This window comes from Cnephaeus nilssonii (assembly GCF_951640355.1).
Source record: "Cnephaeus nilssonii genome assembly, chromosome: 19".
Lineage (NCBI taxonomy): Eukaryota > Metazoa > Chordata > Mammalia > Chiroptera > Vespertilionidae > Cnephaeus > Cnephaeus nilssonii.
Window position 1 is genome coordinate 17,921,746 of NC_137090.1, and position 27,793 is coordinate 17,949,538.

Below are 27,793 nucleotides of genomic sequence, written 5' to 3' on the forward strand. Positions count from 1 at the left end.
AAGATACAGTTGCAGTAGGTGTGTTCTATTGGTTCCTCAAAGCATCAGCAGGTCTTTCTGTTGGGGGCATGATTTTTCCAAAATAGTGTACAACTTCTTGGTAAAGTCTGACTATGTCAAAGTATAATCTTCCATTGTTTTTCACACAGAGGAATTCTTAGAAGTTTTAGTCCATATTAAAATTTTTTAAAAAAAAGCTTGGCATCAGTCAAATGGAGTTAGAGTCTAGTCCTTAGACAAATGAGTAGGTGTCTGGCAGGACATTGAAAAGTCTGACAGAACATGGGACAATATTCTATTGTGTAAGTTTGTTGCATTGCAGATATCTAGCATTCCAATTACATGCTACCATCTCCCTTTCCCCTCAATGATTGTGATAACCCACAATTCCCTTACAGATTCCTAAAACACTCTAGGAGCCAGTATGATTGAGACACACAGGCTTAGATGTTTTCTGGCTCTATATTTGGTGTGCAGTTGGTTTGACTAGAATAGACAAAAGGATTGGGAGGTCTACATTTTGTGAGAAGACTTTGAAAAGACAAAAAGTAACCAAGTTATGATAGAGTAAAAGAGCTATGGTATCCAGAACTCAAAAATAAGAGTGTGAGGGTGTCTAACAAGGAGGCAAATCTCTATAATAATAAAAGGGTAATATGCTAATTAGACCAGACGTCATTCTGGAAGTCCTTCTTGACCAAGTTGGGGCAGAGGGAAGCAGCCTGGGTCCTGAGTGCCTGCCAGCAGCCAGAGGAGGGAAGTCCAGGTCCCGGGTGCAGGAGGGAAGCCGGTGCTGGCAGCTGGGGGAAGGAAGGCCTATTCTTGTACGAATTTTTGTGCATCGGGCCTCTAGTAGGTAGAGAAAACTCTAGTTGACTCCCACACAAAACTGAAGACCTATCGTCCTAATCTTGGAGGTAACCACAACCACAACAACAAAAATGAAAGCAAATGGCAATGTAAGGGATAGCTAGCAAAGGAAAACAAAAAATTAAAGAGAAATAAATAAAGAAGGAACTCAGTAAAAGTCTGACCAGTGGGTAGAGAAAATAGATAAGGGCATTGTAGTAGAGACAGACGCTTTATAAATCCTTTATTTTGATGAGTCTGAGATTAAATCTGTGACATTGTTAGAAAGATTTTGGTTTCAGAAGAGAAAAATGGGCAGTGGAAGAATAAGGAATCTAAAAGGTAGGATGAGCCCAGCAGGTGCAACTCAGCAGTTGAGTGTTGAGCCAGGAACCAAGAGGCCACTGGTTTGATTCCCAGTTAGGGCACATGCCTGGGTTGCCGGCTCGATCCCCTATGGGAGGCGTGCACGAGGCAGCCTTTCAATGATGTTTCTCTCTCATCCATGTTTCTCTCTATACCTCTCCTTTTCTCTCTCTCTCTCTAAAAAATAAATACATAAATAAATAAAAAATAAAATATATTAAAAAAAAATAAAAGATAGGATGAAATACTGATGGAAAAGTTTATTCAGAAAGAAGAGTGGTAATATATATTATGATAATAACTATTGAAAATAATGTGCCTATATAAACTAGAGGCCCGGTGCACGAAAATTCATGCACTGGGCGGGGGGGGGGGGGGGGGCGGGCGTGAGGGTCCCTCAGCCCAGCCTGCATCCTCTTGCAGTCCAGGAGCCCTCAGGGAGCGGTCTTAAGCCATCAGTCAGACATCCTTGCACTGCCACCACCACTGCTGTGCTTGCCAGCTGTGAGCCCGACTCAGGGCTCTCTGCATTGAGTGTCTGCCCCCTGGTGGTCAGTGTGCGTCATAGTGACTGGTCGTTCCACTGTTCGGTCGATTTGCATATTACCCTTTTATTATATAGGATTACTACTTTTGGTATATTTTTTGTCAGATTTGGCATTTCTGGCATGTTCAGCTTATAGTCTGTGCATATAGCTAACCCAAAATTCCCGCCTTTGTGAAGTGAACATTCTAATGGGGGAAGACAGACAAGTATAAATGTGTACCAGGGGGTGACAGTGTTTGGGAGGTGGTCAGCGAAGGCATCTCTAATGAGCCACACCTCAAGTAAGTAAGGGAGTCCTGCATAGCTGGGGGATGAGGATTACAGGCAGAGAGAGGCAGGAGCAAGAACCTGGGGATAAGAGAAATCAGATCTGTTTGAAGACCATCATGAGTGAGAGTTTAAGTTGTAGGATTTGAGGTTTAGGGCAATTTGGCCATTATAAGGCATTGGGTTTTAATCTGAGTAAGATGGTAAGCCTGTGGGGCTTTGGGGCAAAGGAGTGGCATGAGCTGATTTACCTAGTAAAAGAATCACTCCAGCCCTAACCGGTTGGGCTCAGTGGATAGAGCGTCAGCCTTCAGACTGAAGGGTCCCGGGTTCAGTTCCAGTTAAGGGCATGTACCTTGGTTGTGGGCACATCCCCAGTGGGGGTTGTGCAGGAGGTGGCTGATCGATGTTTCTCTCTCATTGATGTTTCTAACTCTCTATCCCTCTCTTTCCTCTCTGTAAAAAATCAATGAAAAAAAAAAAAAAGAATCACTTCAGCTGTTGTGTGGTGACTAGGTTGGGCAGAAGCTGGAGACTAGTTGTGAGGTTACTATGATGATCCAAGAGGAAAATGATGGTGGCTTGGACTAGGGTGGAGGCAGCAGAAGTGGTAAGAAGTGGCTGGATCCTGGATATAATCTGAAGATAGAACCAAGATAGGATTTGCTGTTGGATGTGAGGGGAGAAGGAGAAAACATGCTGTCAAGATTTTTGACCTGCCTGTCTGGAAAGATGGAGCTGCCATTTACCAAATGGCGAAGATTAGGGATGTGCAAGCCAGGGGAAAAGGGCAGCAGCCCAGCTTTGAATATGTTAAGTTTGAGGTGCCTGTTGGACATCCAAGTGACAATGCTAAGAAGGCAAGTGGATAGACATGTGTCAAATTAAGGGGAGTCATTTGGGCAAGAGATTTGAAGTTAGGAGTCCTTAGCATATTGATGGTATGTAAAGCCACAAGACTTACATTACAGGAATGTTCCTGACGTGTGTGTAGAATATTTGTTTTTGTAAATTGCCGATTTAAACGCAGTGGTATTGGTATTTTCAAGTTTGTTGTGAATCATTTTGCAAAGAAAAATACAGTGTATTTTATCTTTTGAGTAAATCTCTTGGTCCTATGTAGAATTTCTTCATGTCAAGTACAATTATATCAGGTAAACAAAGTCATAACTAAAACGTTCTTGCCGATATAACAACCACAAACTTAGTGGCTTAAAACAACAAAAATTGATTCTCTCACGATCTAGAGTCCAGAAGGCAGCATCACTGGACAAAATCAAGGTGTGGCAGGGCCATGCTTCCTCTGGAGGCTCTAGGGGACCTTCCATCCTTGCCTCTTTCAGCTTCTGGTGGCTGTGGGCAGGCATTCCTTGGTCTGTGGCCTCATCACTCTAATTTAATCTCTGCCTTCCTTGTCACATTGCCTTCTCTTAAATGTGTGTCAAATTTCCCTCTACGTTTCTCTTATAGAGACACCTGTGATTGTATTTAGGGCCCACCCAGATAATCCAGGATAATCTACTTATTTCAGATCCTTAATGTAATCACACCCTTTTTCCAGTAAGGTGATATTTTCAGGTTTTAGGGTGTAGGATCTGATATCTTTGGGGGCCATTGTTCAGCCTAAATGCAGTCACCTAAGCAATTTTTATTGATTGATTTTTATTATTTTAGAGAGAGAAGAAAGGTGAGAAACATTGATTTGTTGTTCCACTTATTTATGCATTCATTGGTTGATTCTTGTATGTGCCTTGAACCCAAACCTTGGTGTGTCAGGACGAGGCTTTAACCAACTGAGCTACTCCGCCAGGGTCATCTAAGCAATATTTAAAGTGGAGTTCTGATATAAATGATTACATACACTTAATAAGCAAACATTCCCTTATTTTCTCTCTGGTAACTTTTTAAAATATATATATATATATATTTTATTGATTTTTTACAGAGAGGAAGGGATAGGGATAGAGAGCTAGAAACATCGATGAGAGAGAAACATCTATCAGCTGCCTCCTGCACACTCCCTACTGGGTATGTGCCCGCAACCAAGGTACATGCCCTTGACCGGAATGGAATCTGGGACCCTTGAGTCCACAGGCCAACGCTCTATCCACTGAGCCAAACCGGTTAGGGCCTCTCTGGTAACTTTTAAAATGTTTCACCAAAAGCCGAAACCAGTTTGGCTCAGTGGATGGAACGTCGGCCTGCGGACTGGAGGGTCCCAGTTTCGATTCCGGTCCGGGGCATGTGCCTTGGTTGCGGGCACATCCCCAGTGGGGGGTGTGCAGGGGGCGGCTGATCAATGTTTCTTGCTCTCTCTCCCTCTCCCTTCCTCTCTGTAAAAATTCAATAAAATATATATATTTTTTAAATAATAAAATGTTTCACCAAAAGTCAAATTACGTGACATCTCTGTGGCATAAGTAAGGAATACTCTTTCTAGATGTGTCAACATCATTTGATGATACTAGGTTAAATATGCTTTGACATAAAAGAACCACAATAAATTATGGTTGCACAGTTGCCTCCTCTTAAAGGACACTCAGGATCAAGGGCAATGTTTTCTTTTATCACTAAAATTTCTCTCAAGTGAGTATACGTTACCTATAATCTCATAATTCATCTCAAAACATTCCAATGTTTTGCCAATTTCTGTAAAAATAGGTAATGCAATAGAAAGTAAAACTTTGATACATTTATGATTAGCTTATTTATTTAAAAAAAGCCAAAACTATAACTTTGGCCACAGGACCTCTAGGTTTTTATTTTTTGCGAAGCATTCTGTACTACATCATTGTCAATTAATTTTTATTTTATGAGCATTTACTGCACAGCACAAGCAATTACACATCAAAGGCATTCTCTGTATTTAATAGAAGCCTGGTATACGGATCTACACATAAAAATTGCCTTGGGACTTGCTTTGTGTCGTTTTGTTAAGAATGGATTTAACATTTGCTTAGCACCTAACAAGGTCAGACATACAGTTGAAAAAACACACACAGAGGCATGCATAGACATAAACTTTCCTGGAATTAAACAATCTTTAAAACAACAAAATTAATTGCAAAGGTAACACTTGATCTTCAAAAGTTGCCCTTAAAAAGGGGGGCATGTCAAAAGGACACAGGAGCCCTAGCTGGTTTGGCTTAGTGGGTAGAGTGTTGGCCTGCGGACTGAAGGGTCCCAGGTTCGATTCTGGTCAAGGGCACATGCCTGGGTGCGGGCTTGATCCCCAGTAGGGGGCGTGCAGGAGGCAAGCAATCAATGATTCTCTCTCATCATTGATGTTTCTCTCTCTCCCTCTTCCTTCCTCTCTGAAATCAATAAAAATATATTTTTAAAAAAAGAAAGGACACAGGAACCAAACAGCAGAAACTACCAATGGCTAAAGCTGGAGCAATCTGAGCAACAAAGTTAATGTAATGTAGACTTATTCCTCAAGTATAAAATAAATATGCACAAGTCCACACTAATATAACTAAATAATTGAATAAATAAATGAGGGAGGAGGACAAATCTTGCAGAATTCCATATTGAATATGTAGATCCTCTTCCCTCAAGGAGATGGAGCTCCCTCAAGTGTGGGCTGCACTTAATGACTCACTTCTGAAGCATGAAGTATGGAAAGGGAAAAATGGTAACTGTACAATGGAAAACTTGGCAGACATTACTTTAACCAGGTAATCAAAGTTAAGGTCAAGTCCTTTATCGAGGGCTATTTTGGTCATATTAATGCAGAGCATGGGAATGACAAAGTGACATCTTTACATCACTGTGATGTAGCAGTTTTGTTTTATTCCTTTTCTCAACCCTGATTTTGACTAGTTGACAGTCAGTCTCTCCAAAAGCTTCTTGGAGTAGCTAAACATTTAGATGAGGTTAATGAATGTTACACTAATACAGTGGTTCTTCATTGCAGGAGATCCCCCTCCATACTCAGCACTGTTTTTGGGATTGTGTATGTGTATATGTATGTGTGTGTGAGGGAGGAGTTGCTACATATTTAGTGGGTAAAGACCAGGGATGCTAAAAATCCTGTAATGACTTCCACAAAGAATTATCTGGCATCAAATGTCAGTCGTGCTGAGGTTGAGAACTCTAAACTAATAAATGCATACATCCAATAGACATTTATTGGGTACTTATAGTATCCCTCTCACAAGGCTACATTTTCCAGATCACACAGATAGGCCCTGGCCCATCTCCTCTGGAAGCTTACCATCATGTTGGATAACAGATGAAACACAGTACTGTATATGACATCTATATATATAAAAGCCTAAGCCACCGAACGACCAAACAACTGGTCGACCGGCCACTATGGCACGCACTGACCACCAGGGGCAGACGCTCAATGCAGGAGCTGCCTCCTGGTGGTCAGTGCGCTCCCATAGCCAACCTCTCGCAGCCGGCCAACCTCTCTCAGTCCCTCCCCCTGGCCAGCCAACCTCCCAGGGTCCCTCCCCGCGGCTGGCCGCCCCAATTGGCCCTGATGGCTGCCAAGCTGAGAGACCCCACCAGTGCATGAATTCATGCACCGGGCCTCTAGTTTTATATATAAAAGTCACTACTGTATAAGACAATTTATATATAAAGGCCATGCAACCCAGCTAGCATGTCGCAGTAGTGGAGTGTTGACTTATGAACCAGGAGGTCGCAGTTCAATTCCTGATCTCTGGGTTGTGAGCTAGGTCCCCAGTGTGGGGCGTACAGGAAGCAGCCGATCAGTCGTTCTCTCTCATCATTGATGTTTCTATCTCTCCCTTCCTCTCTGAAATAATAATAAAAGAATAGTTCAAATAAGTGTTTTGGATTGTCTAGAAAGGTAAAGAGTTATCTAAAATGGCTTTATGTAGGAGACAGGACTTTCAATGGACCTTAAGTACTGGTATAATGAGTAGGAAAGAGGAAACTGGAAGAACCATTTATTTTACTTAAGAAATACCAGGAATAAAACATGACTTGAATAGTCATAAAGACTATTGGTACAATCTTCTTTCCAATGCTACTTACAGAGGTGGGCAGGACCTTATAGTTTTCTCACACAAACTGAGAAGAGGTTTCAATTGAGTGGGGGGCATCAGTGTGTTGAAATGATTGTGTATGTCCTCCCATCTCGAGCCCCTGCCTTTATATGTTGTCCTTCATCTGAGAATAAATGCATCACAGATGTGCTTGGGCTAATACTCTTTTCCTTTTGGTCATATTATTCTCACTGGTAACTTTACTCTTCAAGATTCTTCTTTTTTGCCCTTTGTGCCCACCTCTATTTTTTAATATGTGAAGATCATTAGCTATAGATTGTATGAGATTATATGTTGTTTATAGAACTTTATACCATCCACAATGATGATTACAACACCTTCAAGGCTCTTTGGAAATAGGTATTGTGGGGACTCCATTGGTTGAAAAGAAAGATAAAATTCTCCTTGCCAGACTTGATGACTAAAGGGACTTAAAACATTTGTTAAAAATGTATCTTGGCCAATAGATGGCGCTCTCCTTCCTTTGTGTAAATATGTTATGAATGAATAAGCTCTCTCTTTACCCTCCCTTCCCCCAAGTGCTGTTGTAGTGAAAACCAATCCATCTTCAAGTCCTTTCCAAATATTTTTTTTTAAAAAAATATATTTTTATTGGATTCAGAGAGGAAGGGAGAGGGAGAGAGAGATAGAAACAGCAATGATGAGAGAGAATCATTGATTCGCTGCCTCTTGCACACACCCCTACTGGGGATTGAGCCTACAACCCAGGCATGTGCCCTGGACTGGAATCGAACCCGGGACCCTTGAGTCCTCAGGCCGACACTATCCACTGAGCCAAACCAAATCTTTTAAATTCATCCTCTTTTCTTCATTCGTTATTTTAGGTCCTTTCCATACCTCTCCTATGGTATTAGAATAATGTAATAACCTGCCTCTAATATCCTTTGATCCTAACCCATCCAACATGTTATCATCAGAATCACTTTCCAAAAACAGATTGTCAATGGCCCGCTGAAAAGTGGTGTGTGTGTGTAGGGGGTGGTGGGGGTGGAGCGGGATTCTCTATGAAGGCAATGGCAGGAACAGAAAATTCAAAGTGAAGTAGAGGCCTCTCTAGGTAATAGATTTGTCTCAGGGGAAGTGTGACTGGCTATTGTGGGAAAGGTACATTCAGATCCTCCTGCCAAAGAATTGAACTTGCTCAATAGGCCATAGAGAATCACTGGATTCAAAGCTGTGTTTGAACAAGATTAATGGGACCAGGCATGCGAATGGGCTGGGTGAAAAGGAAGAGTTCAGTGGAGAAAGCTTATAAGGGTAAGGGGAGAGGCATAGTCATCTGATTTGCAGTTTGGAATATTCAGAAAAGTAGTTCCTCAACCACAATATTCATCTGTAAAATACTTAGTTACAGAATCAATGTCAGGACACATCTAGGAAGCCAGGAATACACCCACATATTCTGATGTCCTGTGTCTGTGTGGCTAGCCTTATGTTTTCTCACTGCCTCTGGGTAGATTAGTAGGTGCCAGAAGCAAAGCCACTACACTTGTTTTCAAGTCAGAAGTAGAAAAAGGAAAACAGCTTGAGCTTCTTTCTGTATCACAGGCTTTCAATGTGTTATTATTCAACACTACAGTGTCAGATTTAGATTTTCCACCTCGAGGAATTGGGTTTAGCTTTAATTAGTTGCTATGAATATTTCTGAGCCAACTCTTGGGAAACATTTATCTAGAAAAATGGTTTTACTAACATATAAGCTGGATTTAGGGTGTCATTTTTCTATCAAGCTTTGTATCATGTTCACACAGTTATAAATTCTCTCCAGCCATCTGGATGATTTTGCCACCACCCACCATTGTTATACCAGATAATTATTCATTATAACTTAAAATACTATAATATTGAGGCCATCTGTATTGCCACCCAAGCTCTATGAGTAGCTGCAGGACTTTAGATCATGAATATTTTTCAGAGAAAAGATGATGCAGGTTATTCTGCATAGAGGCAACTAATGCATTTTTCATCCTGCAACTCTTCAGAAAAACAAGCTTAAAAATACCAGACAAATGAAAAACAGACTTCAGCAGTTACATGCAGCTTCCTGAGTGACTGAAGAATGTGCCTCTTGTGGTTAAAATGAGGGATCTGTTTAATATGGACGAAATACCAACACTCCAGGCATTTTCATTGACATTTCACTGTGACTTTTTGAACTTAGGAGTGCTGACGCGAAAACCTATTCTTGCTGCTCTGGAAGCCTGCAGGCAGACTCCAGAGCAGGGCAGGAGAGGTAAAAGGCTGTGTCCCTATCACCTTTTCTCTACTTGTGTCTTTGTGTTTGTACTTCACTTTCGTTTGTACTGTTGCACTCCCCAGTTTCCCAGGATTCCTTTTCTGAAACCAGTTAGGAAACCAGGCAAGGGTTTGTTCTCATGCTCTCAAATCCCATGGCCTCGCCAGCACTAGACTTGCCTACTTGACCAAAGAGAAAATATTTGTGGTGGGTATTTGTAAAGACCTTTGCCAAAGGTCAAAGAGCACTTCTGTTCCTTGGAACTATTAGTTTCCCAGAGTGGCTGGACGAGCACTGTGGCACTCAGGGCACATTGGAGAACAGATTCAAAGGGTCAAGGAGTCTAGGGAAGGCCCTTTTGTGATCTTCCCCAGCGCCGGCTGGGCTGGGCTCCGGGGCAGCCCGGTTGTCTGGCAGCAGCCCGGGAGAGACATGCTGTTTTGTTTAAATCCTCCACATTCTTTGCCATATCCCCATTGGCCGGATGGGGCTCCCCGCCGCGGCCGCTGCTGATGTCAGCCTCGCTGGCGCTGGCTCCTCCCGCACCCACCTCCCGGGCCCGAGGCACACTGCAGCTCCGCGCGGACTCTCCGGCTCCGGCGAGGTGGCTGCAAACTCGCGGGCACGCACGGCGCTCGGGGAGCCGGGGGACTCGGGGGAGGGGACGCGTGCGGAAGGCGCCAGCTTGCTCTCGCCCGCCTCTTGCAGCGCGAGCCGAGGTTGGAGGAACCCGGGGCCTCAGCCCGGCTGAGCCCAGCGGCGGCGGCTTCCCTTTTCTACCCCTGCGAGCTCCAGAGCGCCTCGGGGACCGGCCCTCAAAAGAGCAGGAAATCTTGTTTACCGCCCGGGGAGAGGAGCCCATCGAGCCTTTGTCTGGAAAGTCAGCATCTCCTGATGAATTCCTGCAATGAGTTTCTGGTGAATTAGCATTGGGCAGAACGGCCGGAGAAGGGGGTCGCTAGGTTCACGTCTGGTTTCAAAGGCGTATCCAGCGGGTGACTTTTGAGCATTCGTTTTAATTTTTGGAAATTTCTCTTTTTCCCCCCTCCCTCGCCGCCACCGGGCATGTCCTGATCTGACGGCCGCTCCTACCGCCTTGGGCTGCGGATCCGAGTGGTTTCCAGCGGGGCTCCCTCCCTCCCGGACTTTGCAACACCGCGTTCCGGGAGAACCGACCTCGGCGAGGAAGGGGGCGGGGGAGCCACGAACACCCGGACCCAAACCTTGACATGCTCTTGGGTGGAAAGGAGGAAGCCAGGAGCTGAGTGCACCGCCGGGTCTGTTTCTCCCGCCGGCTCCGAGCGCGGGGCTCCGGGCTCCCTGCCCTGCGCCTGGGCGGCAGCCTTGTTGTTCTCGGGGCCGCCCCCCGCTTCCTGCTCCGGTGGTCCACGGCTGGCAGGACCATGCTGCTCAAGGAGTACCGGATCTGCATGCCGCTCACCGTGGACGAGGTAAGCGCCGCGCCCGGCCTTGCCTCGCCCGCTCCCCGCCTCCCCCCCCCCGCCCCCCCGCCCCGGGACGCCGTGTACCCCGCGGCCGCCTCCCGGCCGTCGAGTCCACTACGGGCGGCAAGGAAACCTGGTGGAACATTACCTCCCAAACCGAAGGCTGGAGGGGAGGGAGGAAGGGGAATTGCTGTTTCCACTTGTCACCCCAGCGGGGGAGGGCGGCCTTGGGTGGGGCGGTGGACTCCAGGTGGGCCCTTCCAGGGGCACCTACATCCACATTATTGGGGATCAGAATGCGCCAAAGGAAGTCGGTGCGCCCCCTTTCTCCAATTAAGAAAATGAATAAAGCACAACCAACAACCCCACGCGCGCGCTGGTAAACTGGGTGTGTGTGTGGGGGGGTCATCCCATTCTGGCATGGGCTCAGACTCCCCTCCCGCCCTCTGCTGGAAGGTCCAGGTTCGGGAAGAAGCCCTTCACCCTCTGAATCTGGAGGCCCCAAGCCCTGCTCGGGGACACCTCGGAGCCCTTTGAGGGTGGGGGTCCGTCCGGGTCCAGGCATCTTGCGGTGGCCGCCCGCCCGGGAGCCGCTCCCGCCACGCCCTCGCAACCAGGCTCCTTGACCTGGCTTCGACCTTTCGCCAACCGCCTGGCTCGGAAACTTTCTGCGTCTCTTGTTTCTTCAGCCGCGGGGAGCGTGGTCTGCGAGCGAGCCGCGCGTGGCGGGTGCTGCGGCACGGCCACAGGAGGGCGCTCCAGCACGTGGGTGCGCGTCCGGCCGGGGTTGGGTCCCGGCAGTGCGGGTGAGCGGCGGGGGTCGTCGTCCACGCTGCTCAGGTTCGCAGTCAGGAAATGATGACTCAGAATTATTCAGGCCCCAGCTTCCCTTTATTCGCCCTCTGCTCCCGACCTTTTTGGTGATCTCACAGTTGCTTAGCGCCTGCCCTGGGGACAGCGAGGGAGCATGAAGCCTGTCAAGGCAATTTGAAACTCACTGGTGTGGTTGGGTATGGCAACACAAAAGAAATCTGCGACCCCAACCGTATTTATATTTAAATATAGTGCCCTTAATCTATATCTATCAAGAGTTATTGAGCCACTATTTTGTGGCAGGGACTAGTTTACGTTGGGATAGAAAAAGATAATTAACCCAAAACGTGGCTGTGCTCCCAAGGGTCTGCCTTCATTTGTCATCTGGAGCAGGTGTTAAGGGAAGACCCACTTACCATGCAAGGCAAGATCAGAGTAGCTCTGAGTTTACAAACCGCAGCCTGGGGAAGCTGGCTGCCAGAGAGAGAGATCAGCCTGCACCCGAATGAGCAGTGGAACGTTTGCAGTTTGTTGGTATCTGAGGAGATAGCATTTGAGCAAGATCTTGAAGGATGGAGACCATGTGGGTAGTTTTGGGGCGTGCATCCTGACTGTGTAAATAAAGTGGTGAAGCAACACATAAATAGTTCTCTGGAGAGTGAGGGAGGCAAACAAATGAAACTCCAGTATTTCTAGAAAAGGTTAGATCTCAGTCCATGGGTGGGCAGTGGGAGCTGGAGGTTCAGCTTGGGGGTGTGTTTACTTCTACGGGATCTCCTCCTAATGACTTTATTTATTGATCAGAATTTGATCAGAATTTGGACTCTAGGGGTCTTGTTAGTACTGCATGAAATGCCCCCCACATTCAGGTGATAGTCAAGAAAATAACCAGTTCTAGAATCTTCTCTATTACCTGCAAAATCTCTTTATTCTGGTTGGTTCCTTCTCAGGCTTTCTTGAACAGACAGGCACAGCTCCTTTCCCCACTGTTTGTTTTTTGGACTTAAATACCCACCACCTCCCTATAAAGAAATCACATTTGAGTGGTCTAGATGGAGGCCCTTCCTTCCTTAATTGGCAAATTAAATCAGATTCTACTTGCAACACCATGTATAATTATAACTTAATTAATATATAATTCATTTGGACTAAAGCATAATTCATTTTCTGTAAGGTCATATTCTGAAGTAGGTTTCTACTTTGTCAGAGAAGCAGGGGGACATTTTAGATTGATAGAGGTTTCAAACTAAGGATTCAGGCACACCAAATCCGATGATGGATGGGGAGGCTAGGCCCATCTTGTCAGAGATTAGACCCCTAGAGTTTGACTGGTAGTAAACCCCACAGTTACCATGATTCCCCTTTGCACTATGCCCTACCAACCTCAACATTGAATATTGGGCAGCAACTTAATGTCTTCAAAGAAGACAGTTATCATCAGTTTAGGTAGACCTTTGGAACCTACCTAACTTTTGTTTCAACTCTTGAATTGCTTTAGGCCAGATTCATGGACCTATAGAACTTCTGGGACTTATTTCTCTGTTTAACCACCACAGTTCATTAGTAGCAGTGTCCATATTTTTTAAAATGAGGCAAATGCTTTGTCTTGGAGAGTCATTTTCTAGAACCAATACTGTGTCTGTGGGCCCCCCCCACCCCCCCACAGTATCCATTTAACTCCTTACTGAGGGGAGGGGAGAGTAAAGGGGACTGGTGTGTTGTTATCTACATTTTGCAGATGAGTAAACTGAGATTCAGAATGATTTAGTAATGTATTCAGAATGATTTAGTAATGTACACCAGGGCACACAACCAGTTAACACCCAAGCCAGAACCAGAGCCACGTTAAAAAAACACATTGTTTGTTTTTCCTTATTCTGCGCTTTGCCTGTCACTCATATTTACTCCAGCAAAAGCAAAAACACTTTTCTTGAAAACAGATAAAGTCAGCACTACCAACTAAATGAAAAAATCAAAATCTCTTGAATTGTTCAAGAGAGTACTGTTTCTACTATTTCTCTAGCCTTATAAAATGTCCCATAGTTCCAGGAAAGAAGAACAGCTCTGGGAGATAAAGAGAAGAAAGCTGAACTACAGTCTAGACAGAGTGTTGGTGTTTTGTTCTGATTTAGACATTAATTTCAGAATAATGAATTATAAGAAGTAACATCCCGTGGATTAATTTTAATTAAAAAAAGTCATTGGAATAGTCTCCTCATTTATGTTCAACGTCATTGTCTCTGAACTAAATATAAGCCCTTTGGAAAGTTCTGCTTAGCAAAGGGCCCTGGGGGCTGATAGTTGGTCATAAAGAGGTAGTTGTCATTGTTTTCATTTGAAACAGTTGGCGATGTAGATTCTGGAATTTTAAATTTGGAAGGGCTATTAGAGATGACCTATAGTTGAACCATTTTGCTTTGTAGAGAATAGAGTTGTAGAAGATTCAGTTAGTTGCCCAGCTCATAGCTAAGGGCAGGGTCTAGGCCAGAACCCAGGCCTTCTGATTTCTGGTGCAAAGCTGTTTTACTGTAGGATAAGGGTTCTGCCGTTTCTCCCCTCTGGGCTTTCTTGTTGAAAGGAAATATTATCTCTAAGCATGATATGCAAAACAGGTATAGTGTTTAGTTGGAGGTGGGTTAGAGACTTTGACCATGTATGTGTACTTAGGGGATATTTAAGGGTGGTCAGCTGCCCAGAGGGTGGCCAGGGGAGCACCATCTAAAGCTACTTTTGTATAACAAGCCCACTGGTTTTCCTTAGATTGTATGCTTATTTGGGGTGGCTTTTGGATATGTGGCTCCATGGAGATTATGGTGGCGTTTAAGACCCCTCCCTCCCCAAGAAAACCCTTTGGGTGCTTCTACTGGTCCCAGCATCCTAATTCCAAATGTCATTTTCATGACATTTGGGGCACAGTCTGAAGATCACCCCTCCCTGACAGGTGCTTAGCAGCAAGATAAGCATTTTCCTAGAGCTAAGCACATCCTAATAAAATCTAAGGCAGGAATCCTTTTGTTTTCATTGCTTGCTCTGGTGTTTAACAGTTCCTGTTCTGATTGCATTAACATTAATTTGTGTACTTTTAGGGATTTATTTGTGGTCTTTAGGGATTTGGTGCACAATGAAAGGTAGGAACATTCTTCTTCCTTCCAAAAAAGGAAGAAAAAAAAAAAGAACAAGAAAAACAACTTTTAAAAATACAGAATATTATCTTGTTCTTCACCCTGGCAGGGAGCCAGTGCACTTTATCCAGGCTCCCCGGGTCCCCAGAGACTTTTCTGAGAACAGATTTGGGATCAGGGTGGTGCCATCTCTGGAATGACCTAAATGGAGGTGCCAAAATGCCAGGGTTAATAAAATATTTTGTGGGCTTTGGGGCAGGAATGTTTTAAGGAAAGGGATTTTAAGTTTGCCATCGGCATTGACAGTTTGTTTTTGGTACAAAGTGATACCCCTAAGTATAAAGGCTCCTTGGGTTAATCTTATAGACTTTCCCCAGGATTCCTCATAATTGTAATTTTGCAAATGTTTTTTAAGAATGAGCGTTATTAATTTTTTAAAGAAGAAAAGCATGAACAAAAAAGAAAAAAGAAAAACAAAAAACTAAAAAAATAAATGACAACAACAAAAAAGAATGAGTGCGATTGTGATATCCACCTCTCCCCCCGCCTTAGATTATTGGGAGGAACCCAATGCCAGGGTCATGAGTTTGATTTCTGAGCCATCCTGGTAGCTTCTCTTGCTTGTTCCACAGCCAGGGAACAATGTCCCTCATGCTGCCCAGCTATCTTGCGAAGCTCCCTTTGTGGTCGTGAGGGGTACCTGGGGAGAGGAGCGGGTTAATGGATAAGTGCAAACCTTTCACCACTAATGGAGCAGACGACAAGGAGCAGATGCCATCCTCCTGGCGGGTCAGTGAAATGGACTTTGTGTGTGAAGGGCCCTGCGTTTTCCCTGTGATTTGAGGGTGAATGCCCTTCACGTGAAACAGATTCTGGGCTTTGAAAAAAATGCACACTGCTATTAACAAAACCCTAGTTAAAAGAGGGTGGTAATTAATTTTTGCTTTTCATTTAAAAAGGCATCGAGTGAATCCCTATAGCTCTTAGAAATCAATTTAGAAACCCTGTCTGGTTAATTGAGTATTATTGATATTCAGAGAAAAGCGAGGCATCTTCATTTCAGAAAGACTCTCATTTCAGGTGAATGGAGAATACTATTTTTTTGTAAGCAGTTTTTAAAAACGATGTTTTCAGCTTCCAACCTCTGTAAGGTGTCATTTAGGAAGGTGTGTGTGTGAGTGTGTGTGTGTGTGTGTGTGTGTGTTATAGGGTTCACAAAGTTGTTTTAAATTTAAAAGTGTGTGCACAGTGACAGGCAGTAAATGTGTTTTTCAGGGGCAGTGATTACTGGAAAAGTCCGTTGAGGTTCATTGCTTTAGCCACCTGAGTGAGGGCGCCTGCTTTCTGTTGCCTGGAGGTCTGTATGGTCAAATAACTCTGAACACCTTTTTGAAAACCAGCGAACACTTCTGCCTCTGTTCAAAGAAAAAGACAGATACGGTATAGAAATCAGCTGATTTGTAGTAAGAAGTCAGGAAGGTTTTACATATCTTGAGCAAATTCAGCCCACTGGGAGAGAAAAAGAATTTCAGATTGCAGCCTGGCCTCCCTGGCTCATGCTTGAAGTCAGGAATTTTGTGGTATTCCCCAGTGGAGATTTTTTTGTAGGCCACATGGCAGATAAATTCCAAGTGTATTATAAGTATTAAAACAGGAAAACAAATCATATCTGGAAAATGTAAAGTTGTTTGAAAAAATTATCTTGGAAGCTTGATTTTTCAGACCACACATCCTCCAACCTACAGAAACTTACAAACAATTCATATAAACAGAGTCTCAGGGGTGCACACCTGCGGGGCGCCATTTATATGGAACCCAATGGAAATAGGGCAATATGATGGCCCTGCAGCTGACCCCTCTCAGGCTCCCAGCCCCTGTTGCTGTCATGTGTGAAAACTTGAAAGTTTAGCCCTGGCTGGTGTGGATTAGTTGGTTGGGTGTTATCCCATGCACAACAAGGTTGCCAGGTTGAATCCTGGTCAGGGCATGTCTGTGTTGCAGCTCAATCCTTGGTAGGGGGCGTGACATTTGGTCCATGTTGTGCTCTCACATTGATGTTTCTCTCTCTGAAAATCAATAAAATACTCTTAAAAAACAACAACAACAACACTTGAAAGTTTACAGAAAACTTGTGGGTATGTAAGTGGAAATTTCGCCTCCTCAGGGACGTCTTCCCTGACCGCTCCATCTAAAATAATTTTTCCATTATTCTTTTTCCCCCCATTATTCTTTGTCTCTGCACTTCTTTCTATCATAAGCAGTACTTGTTTTATTTATTTGTTACTTGTTTGTCATCCTAGAGCTTATAGTCCACAGGCCATTGGAGAAGTTTCATTATCATTATAAAGTAGATTATGGTGATGGTTGCACAACTCTTTGTAAATATATTAAAAACCATTGAGTTGGGATATAAAATACATCTCAATAAAGCTATTTTTTTTAAAAAAAATTATTTCAGAGAGGAAGGGAGAGATAGAAACATCAATGATGAGAGAGAATCATTGATCAGCTACCTCCTACATCCCCCACATTGGGGATTGAGCCCGCAACCCTGGTATATGCCCTGACCAGGAATTGAACCGTGACTTCCTGGTTCATAGGTCAACGCTCAACCACTGAGCCATGCCAGCTGGGCTGGGCTATAGCTGTTTTGTTGTTGTTGTTGTTTTTTTAAGAGGCGCCTATGGATTTTTCCAAGCAGAATAGACAATCTATGTTCAGAGAGAGAGTCGTTGACAGAAGTGTGGAATTTGAATTAGGAGTACAATGGAAAGTCACGTACAATGGAAAGTCACGGTCCCTGCCCTCAAGGACATGGCTGTGGTTGTCCTGAGTCTAGCTTTCCAAAGGAGGGTGTTCTCTTACGCAGCTGTGAGGGGGAAAAATCTGCCAGATTGGATCAGAATGACCACAATTTAGGTCAGAACTTCATACTTAAGGGGAAAAAAAAGTAATTACAGCTTGAATAGTTGCCGTAAGGCCAACTGCAGGGCTCACTGACACATGTCACAACCCTCTGAGCCCCCAGCCCCAGCCCTACCGTCAAGGGGACAGAGGCTGGTGGCCATCATGAAGGTCCCCACCTGGGGACCTTTCTGGCTATGGCTCCAAGTGCATTTCTCTGCTTTTTATACTCATTGAATGGGAAGTAATGTGTTAGCACAGTGGTCAGGGCATGTGGCTCGCGAGCCGCGGTTTGCCGCTGTGTTGACTAATGAGTTTGCCGACCACTGACCTAGACTCTCGATTCCAATAATTACAGGCTGTTGTTCATTGTGATTAAGCCCCTAGCAGAATAAATCCTAGAATACACATTTCTGAGGAGGAGATGGTTCTATGGGGGAGTTGAATCCTCTGCCTAAAGACCTCCCGTCATGGAGGCTAACTAGTTATTTAAACTATGTCTCAATAGACTTGGTCTAGGATGGCAAAATCCTGCCCTGTTAGGCTGGGCATATCTCCCAGGATGGCAGATCACTAGAAGAGAACCCCCACTGTACTGGGCCCACTGTAGTGGCTGCAGAAGGAGTGACAGAGGAAGGAGTCTGGGGTCACCCACCACTTCCTGGCTGATGCCTGTGCAACATTGTACAGTGCTGTTTGTTGACTTAGAAACAGAAAGCCAGAGCTCACCAAGATTTTGACATCAAGTGTTAAAGTGACTCATTCCTTTATTTCCCAGCAATCTGACAAAAGGGGCCTGCTCTTAAAACTCCTTTATAGACTTTAGTGGAAGCCGACTCAGAGATCTGAACAAGTAGCTAACGTAAGTTCTTGAGCAAATTTATTCAATGACTCTTCCCTTCTTTTCTTTTTCTTTTTTGCTCCTTTCGGTAAAGCATGACCTTCTAGAATTCCTGTTGCTCCTGAGCAAAGCGAAAAACCTCATCATCCTTTAATTCCTGTAGAATTATGTCTGCTGATCTTTAGGGTGTTGTTTTTCCCCCAGAATGAATCACCTAGAGAAGATTGGCCAAACACATGTAATGTGATGACAACCTATAGTCATGTTGTTTAAGCATCTAATTTGAGCAGCTAATCTCCAAAGATTGCTTCCTTGTCCCATGTCATGTACACACACACACACACACACACACACACACACACACACACACACAAAATCTGCCAGATTGGATCAGAATGACCACAATTTAGGTCAGAACTTCATACTTAAGGGGAAAAAAAGTAATCACAGCTTGAATAGTTGCCGTAAGGCCAACTGCAGGGCTCACTGACACATGTCACAACCCTCTGAGCCCCCAGCCCCAGCCCTACCGTCAAGGGGACAGAGGCTTGGCCAAACACATGTAATGTGATGACAACCTAGAGAAGATTGGCCAAACACATGTAATGTGTTTGATTCATTCTGGGGAAAAAACAAAATCACACTTTCAGGTCTGATTATATTTGCTATATTAAGGTGTTTTCTGAGCAATCGTTTTTTGGGTTATTTTTTTATACCAAAAATTACCAATCAATATATTTAAAAGAAAAATGAGAATTCACCACTAACTTGGATGCTAATATAGTTTATCCTCAGGATGTGTTCCAAGACCCCTAGTTGATGCCTGAAACCACAGATAGTACCAAAAACTCCATATACACTATGTTTTTATCTACACATACATACCTGTGATAAAGTTTCACATATAAATTAGGCACAGTAAGAGATGAACATCAATACTTAATAATAAAATAGAACAATTATAACAATATATGTAATAGAAGTTATATGAATGGCTTTGGGACCATTATTAAGTAAAATAAGGCTTACTTAAACACAAGGACTCCGAGTCTACGACAGTCAGTCTGATAAATGAGTTGGCTACTCGGTGACTAGTAGGTGGGTTGCATGTACAGTGTGGATGATTCATGTCTCTGGTGGGATAGAGCAGGACCCTGCCAGATCTCATCACATTACTCAGAATGGCACACAACTAAAAAGACGAATTGCTTATTACTGAAATTTTCCACTCAGTATTTTCAGACCCTGGTTGACCACAGGTAACTGAAACCGCGGAAAATAAAACTGTGGGTAGCGGGTGGGGAGCTGCTGTATAATGAAGTTGTTGAAACCTTTAAGTGCACTGGGTCTTATTTGCTAGATTGTATTTCCCCAAAGCTGTGCAATATTTCTGTCTGTTTTAAACATTGTAGTGGGATTTACTTATTTATTTTTAAAATGGCAAAGTGTCACTTATCTCTTGATTCTCTGGCCAAAAAGTTTCCAATATGTGTAGCCAGTTGATACAGACAGTGATATGACCTGTTGATGAATATTGGACTCAAACTTCCAGAAAGTATTGTGGAAAACTGAACAGTGCTTTAAAAGCCAAGGGTTTCACTGCTCATTTTGCTTATCTGAGCCATCTCTGTCTTCATGTCTTACATAAATTGTGAAAGTTACTTGTCATGACTGTCTGAGGAGCTAGATCTGTGTCAAAAGGTCTGGTTGAGTGTGGCCTTGTAGTAACCTTGCTTTTATGCACATAATAAAATAGTCAGCACTATATGCCTCAGCATTGCATTCCGTGAAACACTGTTTGGAAAGTGTTTTAAATTTTTATTTCTATTTTATATGCTTGGACTGATAGCAGCCACATTTCACGTGTAAAGGAGGGAAAGAGAGAAATTACACTTGTTGAGTGTCTTCTTATTTCACTTAGTCCTCAGAATGGTCCTATGAGTGAGATATTATCATCCCATTTTACAAATGTGGACTAGGGGTGCTTGCATGGCTGGTCAGTGGTAGACTTGGATTCCCACCTAGGTGGTCCTTCTCCATAGGCATGCTCTTTGCTCTACCCAGTTTTACCTTCCTTAAAATCCTAAAGCTGGAAGGAGCACTAGTGGTGATTTATTAAAGATTAAATAACTTCTTCAGGATTATCAAAGAAAATAGTTGGAGGAAGGCAGTTCTTGTATTCAGGGTAAGCTGAGAGAGTGGTCCACAAATTTTATCCATTGAATGATAAATTTTACCCAAGTACTAAACCAAGTGACATTCCTCAGCTTAACTTTGATAAATGAATCATACTCCTTTGAAAATAACTTGTAGTTCATGCTCTAAAAAGAGAACCACCTCTACAATTTTGAAAATTATTCCTTTTAATGGCAGTGAAAACCTTTGGCTTTTATAGACATCAGCAACAGAGATGTTCACTGATGAGCTCCCGTGAGCTTTCTCAAACTCAGTATCTAAAAATAATGATGGGAACAGACAAAGCGACACCATATTTTTTGGCACATTTAGTCAAAAACTTAAAACTTCCTGTGGAGGTAAGCAAAGTGGAGGGCATGAAAAATGACCAAAATGTACTATTCACACTTGAACCTGCTTTTGCCCACCCCTATATTTATTTGCCCTCCCTGCTGCGATGGCTCACCTTTGTTAGCATTTCGTCCAGAGCCAGTTTACTAAGCCCATGCACAAATTAACACCTCATGTGGACTTGCATAAAAAATTTTAACTTGATACAATTATTTCTTTTGAAAATGGAACTTTTTCTTTTTCCAAATTAAAAATTAGCCTCGTGCTTGTTTCGGCAGCGCATATACTAAAATCAGAACGATACAGAGAAGATTAGCATGGCCCCTGTGCTAGGATGATGACATGCAAATTCTTGGACCGTTCCATATTTTTTTTTTTAAAGAAAAAAAAATATTAGCCTCAAAGACATTTACCAGTATCGAGAATTTTAAAGCAATGAAAAACCCAAACAAACCTGCCTTTCATTCCACAGTGGAGATTCAGAGATTTTTAAAAAATATATATTTTATTGATTTTTTTTACGGAGAGGAAGGGAGAGGGAAAGAGAGTCAGAAACATCGATGAGAGAGAAACACTGATCAGCTGCCTCCTGCACACCCCCCACCAGGGATGTGCCCGCAACCAAGGTACATGCCCTTGACCAGAATCGAACCTGAGACCCCCTCAGTCCCCAGGCCGACGCTCTATACACTGAGCCAAACCGGTTAGGGCAATTCAGAGATATTTTGCTCTTTGTCAGCAGTGTTGAAAAAAACATGTAATTACCTAAAATGAGCTATTTGAAGGGACCACACATAATTGGTTGGATGTGTATATTCTGGTTAGTTTTTTAAAAAAATAATAATTTTTAAAAAAATTGTGGTAAAATACATTTTGCATAAAATTTGCCACCTTAACCACTTTTAAGTATAGTGTTCAGTGTACATTCACACTGTTGGGGCAGCCATCACCACCATCCATCTTCAGAAGTTGTCTTGTAAAAGTGGAACTTTGTGCCCATTAAGCGATAATTCCCCATTCTGCCTCCCTCCAACCCTTAGCAACTGCCATTTTACTTTGTCTCTATGAATTTACTATTTGATGTAGCTGGTCAGTTTTTCTTTTTAAAATCTTCTTTCTATTTATCATTAAACTCATATACCATTTCCTGAAATAAAGCCAATAGAAGTTAAATTAATGGAAACTAACTAGAATTTTTCCTGAGTTCTGCTTTCTTTCAAAGGCAGAATATGATAAGATGGACCCATACCCATATTTTGGGTAACATTGATGACTTAGATAATGAGCTATACCTTTGCAGCAACAACTGAAGTGCTTGAAAATTTAAATTTGGGGTACCTAATACTATCTTGTCATTTAACAGAAAAGTACATTTTTGTTTAGAATACTTACTAAGATAGGAAAAAGTACCTGGCATTTTAGAAGCATTTCAAACAAACAAGGTTGGCACTGACAAGTGTTCTTCTATTAACATAGAAGACAGAATATTTGATTAATGATAATGCTTTATTCCTGTCCCAGGCAGAAATAGATATTAATTGGACCCTTTTTCTAAATAAGGAAGTGTAGTTAAATGTTAGTTTTTTAAGGAATCTTTTTTTTAAGTCCTCAACCAAAGATATGTTTTTATTTTATTTTATTTTTAGAGGGAGAGGAAGGAAGAGAGAGAGAGAGAGGAACATCTATGTGAGAGAGAAACATCGATTGGTTGCCTCCTGTATCGAACTCACAACCTTTTGGTATATGGGATAACACTCCAACTAATTGAGCCACCCAGCCAGAGCTAAAATCTTATTTCATTTTATTCTTTCAGGATTTTATAAATGTTTAACTTAGAACAAAATAATTTAAGTCAGTATGATGGCTTAATATTAATCATTTAACTTTGTTACATTTTCATTCTTGTCCAATTTTCATAGTGATGTTTATAGATAGAGTTTTCAACTCACTAGCTGACAACCTGGATTTCATTCGATTGTATGGGATGATGGTCCTGCCACTCTCAAGGAGAAGTTTGTTCCATGCACTATCCAAAAAAATAGTGGGATCTAGAAACATGTTAGTCCTGAGTTTCAATTCAGTCTGAGAGCATTTTCCAGTGTGCCTGTGCTACCTTACAGGTGTATTTAACCTCTAATGCACCTGAAATATTAGACACTTGTAATACAGAGTCATAGAAAACAAAACCCTTGTTAAACCAGTCATTAGCCATTAAACAAAACAGAGAAACAACACTGGATAGAGGTTTGAGAAAACAAGACGTAATCACCGGCTTGTATGGACAGGTAGTTCTGAAAACAGGGGCATGTCTTCTGAAATGTGTCAGTTCCTTATGGGTGACATAGTTCTCCATGAGGAACATTTTGCTGAGTTTGCTGTGATCTGAAATTATGATGCTGCTGCTGCGGATGAAAAGACTAATGCAGCCCCTTAATATCTTTTCACACATATCCATCATTCTGGTCATTCAGCCTCCATAAAAGTGATGCAGTGGATAAAAGTGGTTTATCAATATTTTAAAAATGCTGTGAAAATGGATGGTTCTTTTGTTCAGTGAGACAGGTTTAAAGATATGAAATATGGTTATTGAATCCCCTCCCACCCTAAAGTGCAGAGAGTAGGGTCACTGGAATTACATTCAATCAGTAGGGTACAGACTGTACCAAATGTGTGGGAGACCCACACCCTGGACCATTGAAGGCCATGATGAACGCTCATTTTTTGATATTATGTTTTTGCTGCTCATTAAGAGGCACCGTGTCCAAAATGAAAAACCTTTAGATTCGGGATTCAATAGTTCACTTCTTTTGGATTGTGCCTGATGGGAACTTGGACACCGCCGAGTGTAATTACGTTTTTCAGCAATGTGACTTGTGGGGCCGCAGATAAGGGTGTGCTTCAGCGATTTCTTGCCAAGATCTAGCTGAAAAGGAGCTTGGTGGTTGTTTTTTAAAAATATAGTAATTAGGCTATTAGTTGTTCAAATGGAATAATTCCCTTAAGCCTTTTCAAGAAAAACACTTCCAAAAAGGTCAAGTGCATTTAAAATTAGCCATTATTTACGTAGGTGCTCAGCCTTTTGCCCACAACTGCCCCAGGAGTTGTTTCTTTTTTTTGGGGGAAAAAAAAAAGTTGCTTGTGTCTGTCAGAAACAGTCTAATTTTTCAAAGAGATTCAGAACTGGTTCTTAGGTCAAAAGCAGCCAGATCCCTGGCTTCACAGAAGGTTCATCATAGAGTCATCTATTTGTCATCTGCGGAATGCTACACTGAGTGTTCTGGCCATTGGACAGTCTCTTCTGTGGACCTGGAGAAGCTGCTGCCAAGGACCTTATAGGCCGCTCAGACTGAGAAAAATTCAGAACAAAGTAAAAAAGAGGCAGCGAATAGTGGGGATGGATTGGAGTCCAGGCCTGTGTTGCTGACCTCTGGGCTCAGATCTGCCCTGGGATGGAACCCGCTCATCCCATGCAGACTTCTGATGGCATGCCACCTCCCCGTGCCTCCCCACCACGACACACCCTCTGGGTGTGTCTCATCTTCTAGCTGGAAGATCAGCTTTTTTTCTGCTCTTGTTGGGTCTTTTTGAATTGCAAATCAGCCAAACCCGACAGTGGTCACATTTTAAGTCCTGGTAATTGCCCCAGCTCCCTCGGGGAGTTTCATCATTGTAAAGAAGTATAATTACTGCCCTAGCTGGTTTGGCTCAATGGATAGAGTGTCTGCCTGTGGACTGAAGGGTTCCAGGTTTGGTTCCAGCCAAGAGCACATGCCTGGGTTTCGGGCTTGATCCCCAGTAGGGGGCGTGCAGGAGGCAGCCAATCAATGATTCTCTCTCATCATTGATGTTTCTCTCTCAGTTCCTCTCTAAAATCAATAAAATATTTTTTTAAAAAAAGAGGTATAATTACTTCCAAACGTTATTTTTCTCTCATTTTTTTCTCTACCCTTTCATTTAATTAAACACTTTGCATTTTATCACCTTGAGCCAAAGTGCCTGTGATGCCCTATTTGGATTTTCTGGTGTGGGCTGGTGCAGTATGGTGCATATGAGCATGGACTTAGAAGAACTAGCTGAATCCTTGCTGTGTGATAATCCATGAATTGTTTTAGGAAGACGCTATTTTCCTGTGCCTTGGTTTCCCCAACTGTCAACTACTTCTCTTTTTGACTCCATCAAAGACTGATCACATGAGATATGGAGCCTACATATGTAATGGGTGATGATAATTGCCCATCTGTGGGTTCTGCATGAATACCTAGTAAACATGCATTCCCTGAGCTAGGCACAAAATGATCATTGTCTCACACTTTTAAACCCCTTTATTTTAGGGGGACCATCTAGTACACTTGGAGTGTCTACTTTCCACATGGCCCATGGGAAGAATTCTAAGATAGATACCCAGGGGATCTGAGTTTGCAGAGTGGGGAATGTTATGTTATAGTAAAAAAATGAATTAATTTATTTCCAGTCCTGCAGGGCTACTTAAAATTTTCTTTTCCATCACTGTGATGTTTATGTTGCTATGGTGGTGTGTCTCTTGCTTGGGTGTCAAGATTGACATTGAAAATAGATAGGCCAAAATAACAGCTTAACAGGTGGCTGTACTTTGTGATGTTCGTAAAACTCTTTTGCAGAGAAGTCCAGTGCAAGTAAATCATGCAGCTGTGCCCTCTTTTTTTTTTTTTTTTTTAACACAGTCCTCTCCTTCCCGTATTATATATAGACTTCCCCCTTCTTTTAAGCAGTGCCATGCCGATTTCCTGCAGTAACACAGGGAAAGACTTTAGCTCATTTTATTTAGCAGTGGATGTGCTTTCCTTATTTTATGTAATTGGAGCCTCTTCCTAAAAATAACCCTTCTTTTCTTAATGTGATTCTTTTTATAGCTGATGTACTCTTTATTTAAATGGAAGGCCTCTTTTTAATGTGCCATGTACACATACATATAGATACATACACATATATACATATATTTGTATTTCTCTGTAGGTATAATCCTTAGTGAGTGTGGTAGTAGAAATTATTTTCCACTGACCTGTCATTAAGCTTTTACTTATTTATGATCATTTTCTTTCTTTTTAGATAAAATCATAGGAAGAATCCAAGTGTTAAAACAGTTCAGCTTCCTACACCCTGTCAGAATCCTTTCTATAATAATCTTGCATAGCAATCATCTTGCCATTCAGCTTAAGCACCAGCATGGGAGGGTGCTCGCTCTTTTGAGGTATGACCTCTTCTCTGATTGCCCTCTTCGTTTAGAAGACACTTTCTTATGCTTCGTTGATGTCTGCCTCCCTAGAACTTTCATGATCGCTCCTCTTTTCCCCTCTAGAGTGACACAACCATTTCCATATGCTGAGTCTTTAAATATTTAAAGACATGTCATCCTTTGGTTTTATCTTCTATGATTTAATATTCAGAATTCCCCCAACTATTCACTTTGTGAAATGGTTTCCAGACTCCCTCCTCATTCCAGTGGTCCTCCTTTGATACTGCCCTTTAAAAAACATTGAACAGTCCTGGACAGTGTGGTTCAGTTGGATGGGTGTCATCCCGTGCACCAAAGAGTTGCTGGTTTCATTCCTGGTCAGGGCACAGGCCTGGGTTCCCGGTTCCATTCCTGAACAGGGTACGTTTGGGAGGCAACTTATTGATTTTTCTCTCTTACATCCACATTTCTCTCTTTTTCCCTTCTTCTTTCTCTAAATATCAATAAAACATATCCTCAGGTGAGGCTTATACATTTTTTTACTTATGGACACTGAAATTGGAAATTTATATAATTTTCACATGTCACAAAATATTATTCTAATTTTGATTTATTTCAACCTCTTAAAAATGCAAAACCATTTGTAGCTCGTGGGCCATACAAAGACAGGTGTGGGTGGGATTTGACCCCAGGTATTGGAGGGCCAGTAGGGAAAACACGGAACTTACTTCAGCACCTCATGCTTTGGTGATGCTCTAGCATCATCGGCATTGGTGGTCAGGTCTTATCCAGGAGATCTGCTGGCACTGCTAAGTCTCTTTTTCCAGTGTGTATAAAATCTACAAAAAACAGCAGCCTCATAGCAACAGCAAGCATTACCCCAGGACTTTTAAGTGTAAATACGATGAGTAGCATCTGCTGATTTCCAATTTGACAAAATGTTTTTGATCCGTGCTTCTGTTATTTGATCGTGGTAGCTGCTCCTCTTGGCTTAGTGGCAGATGTGGTTAGTATGTCCTTCTGTCTTTATGTGACTTTTCAGTGACATCTCAATCCTAAAATCTCGCTCATAACTGCTTACCTTGGTTGCAGAAACCAGTATGCATTTGGGTGTAGAAAGGAAGCCCTCAATTATATTAATAAGCTTAAGAATGGATTATGCTCTACTGCCTCATTACTTTTAATTTTTAAAATAAGGTTCTCATTAGATATTTTTTGAAGCAGTTTAACTAAGATTATAATTTAGCATGCAAAGGAGAAAATTTAGTAAATGGTGAGGCCACTTTTTTTTTAGTGTTTAAGCATTTAATTAAAATGATATATTTGTCTATGAGGGCGTTTGCTTAGCAAGGCTTTGCTTTGCCGGAGGAAGGGAAAACACAGAGGGCCAACATTAGTGGAACATCCAGTGTGCCAGGACCTAATTATCTCATGTCATCCTTGCCGCCATCCTCCAAGGCGCATGCTATTATTTTCATTTTACAGATAGGGAAATTGAGGCTCATAGGATTTGCCGAAGGCATGCAGTCAGTCAGTGGCAGAGCTGAATCAAACCCAGGGCTCTTTGGCTACAAATTCCACTTGTGTTCTCCAACAACACTATTGCTTTCTATAGCCAAA

General features: G+C 42.6%; 1 protein-coding gene across 2 annotated transcripts in view; it reads left to right on the plus strand.

Annotated features, from left to right (window-relative positions):
- Positions 1-10,582: 10,582 nt before the first annotated feature.
- PITPNC1 (phosphatidylinositol transfer protein cytoplasmic 1) overlaps positions 10,583-27,793 on the plus strand; it is a 220,317-nt gene continuing 203,106 nt past the window's right edge. For both annotated transcript variants that reach the window (XM_079797208.1, XM_079797209.1), the window contains exon 1: positions 10,583-10,761. In XM_079797208.1, the coding sequence (XP_079653334.1) occupies positions 10,714-10,761 (48 nt within the window). In that variant the 5' untranslated portion in view covers positions 10,583-10,713. The remainder of the gene's footprint in view (positions 10,762-27,793) is intronic.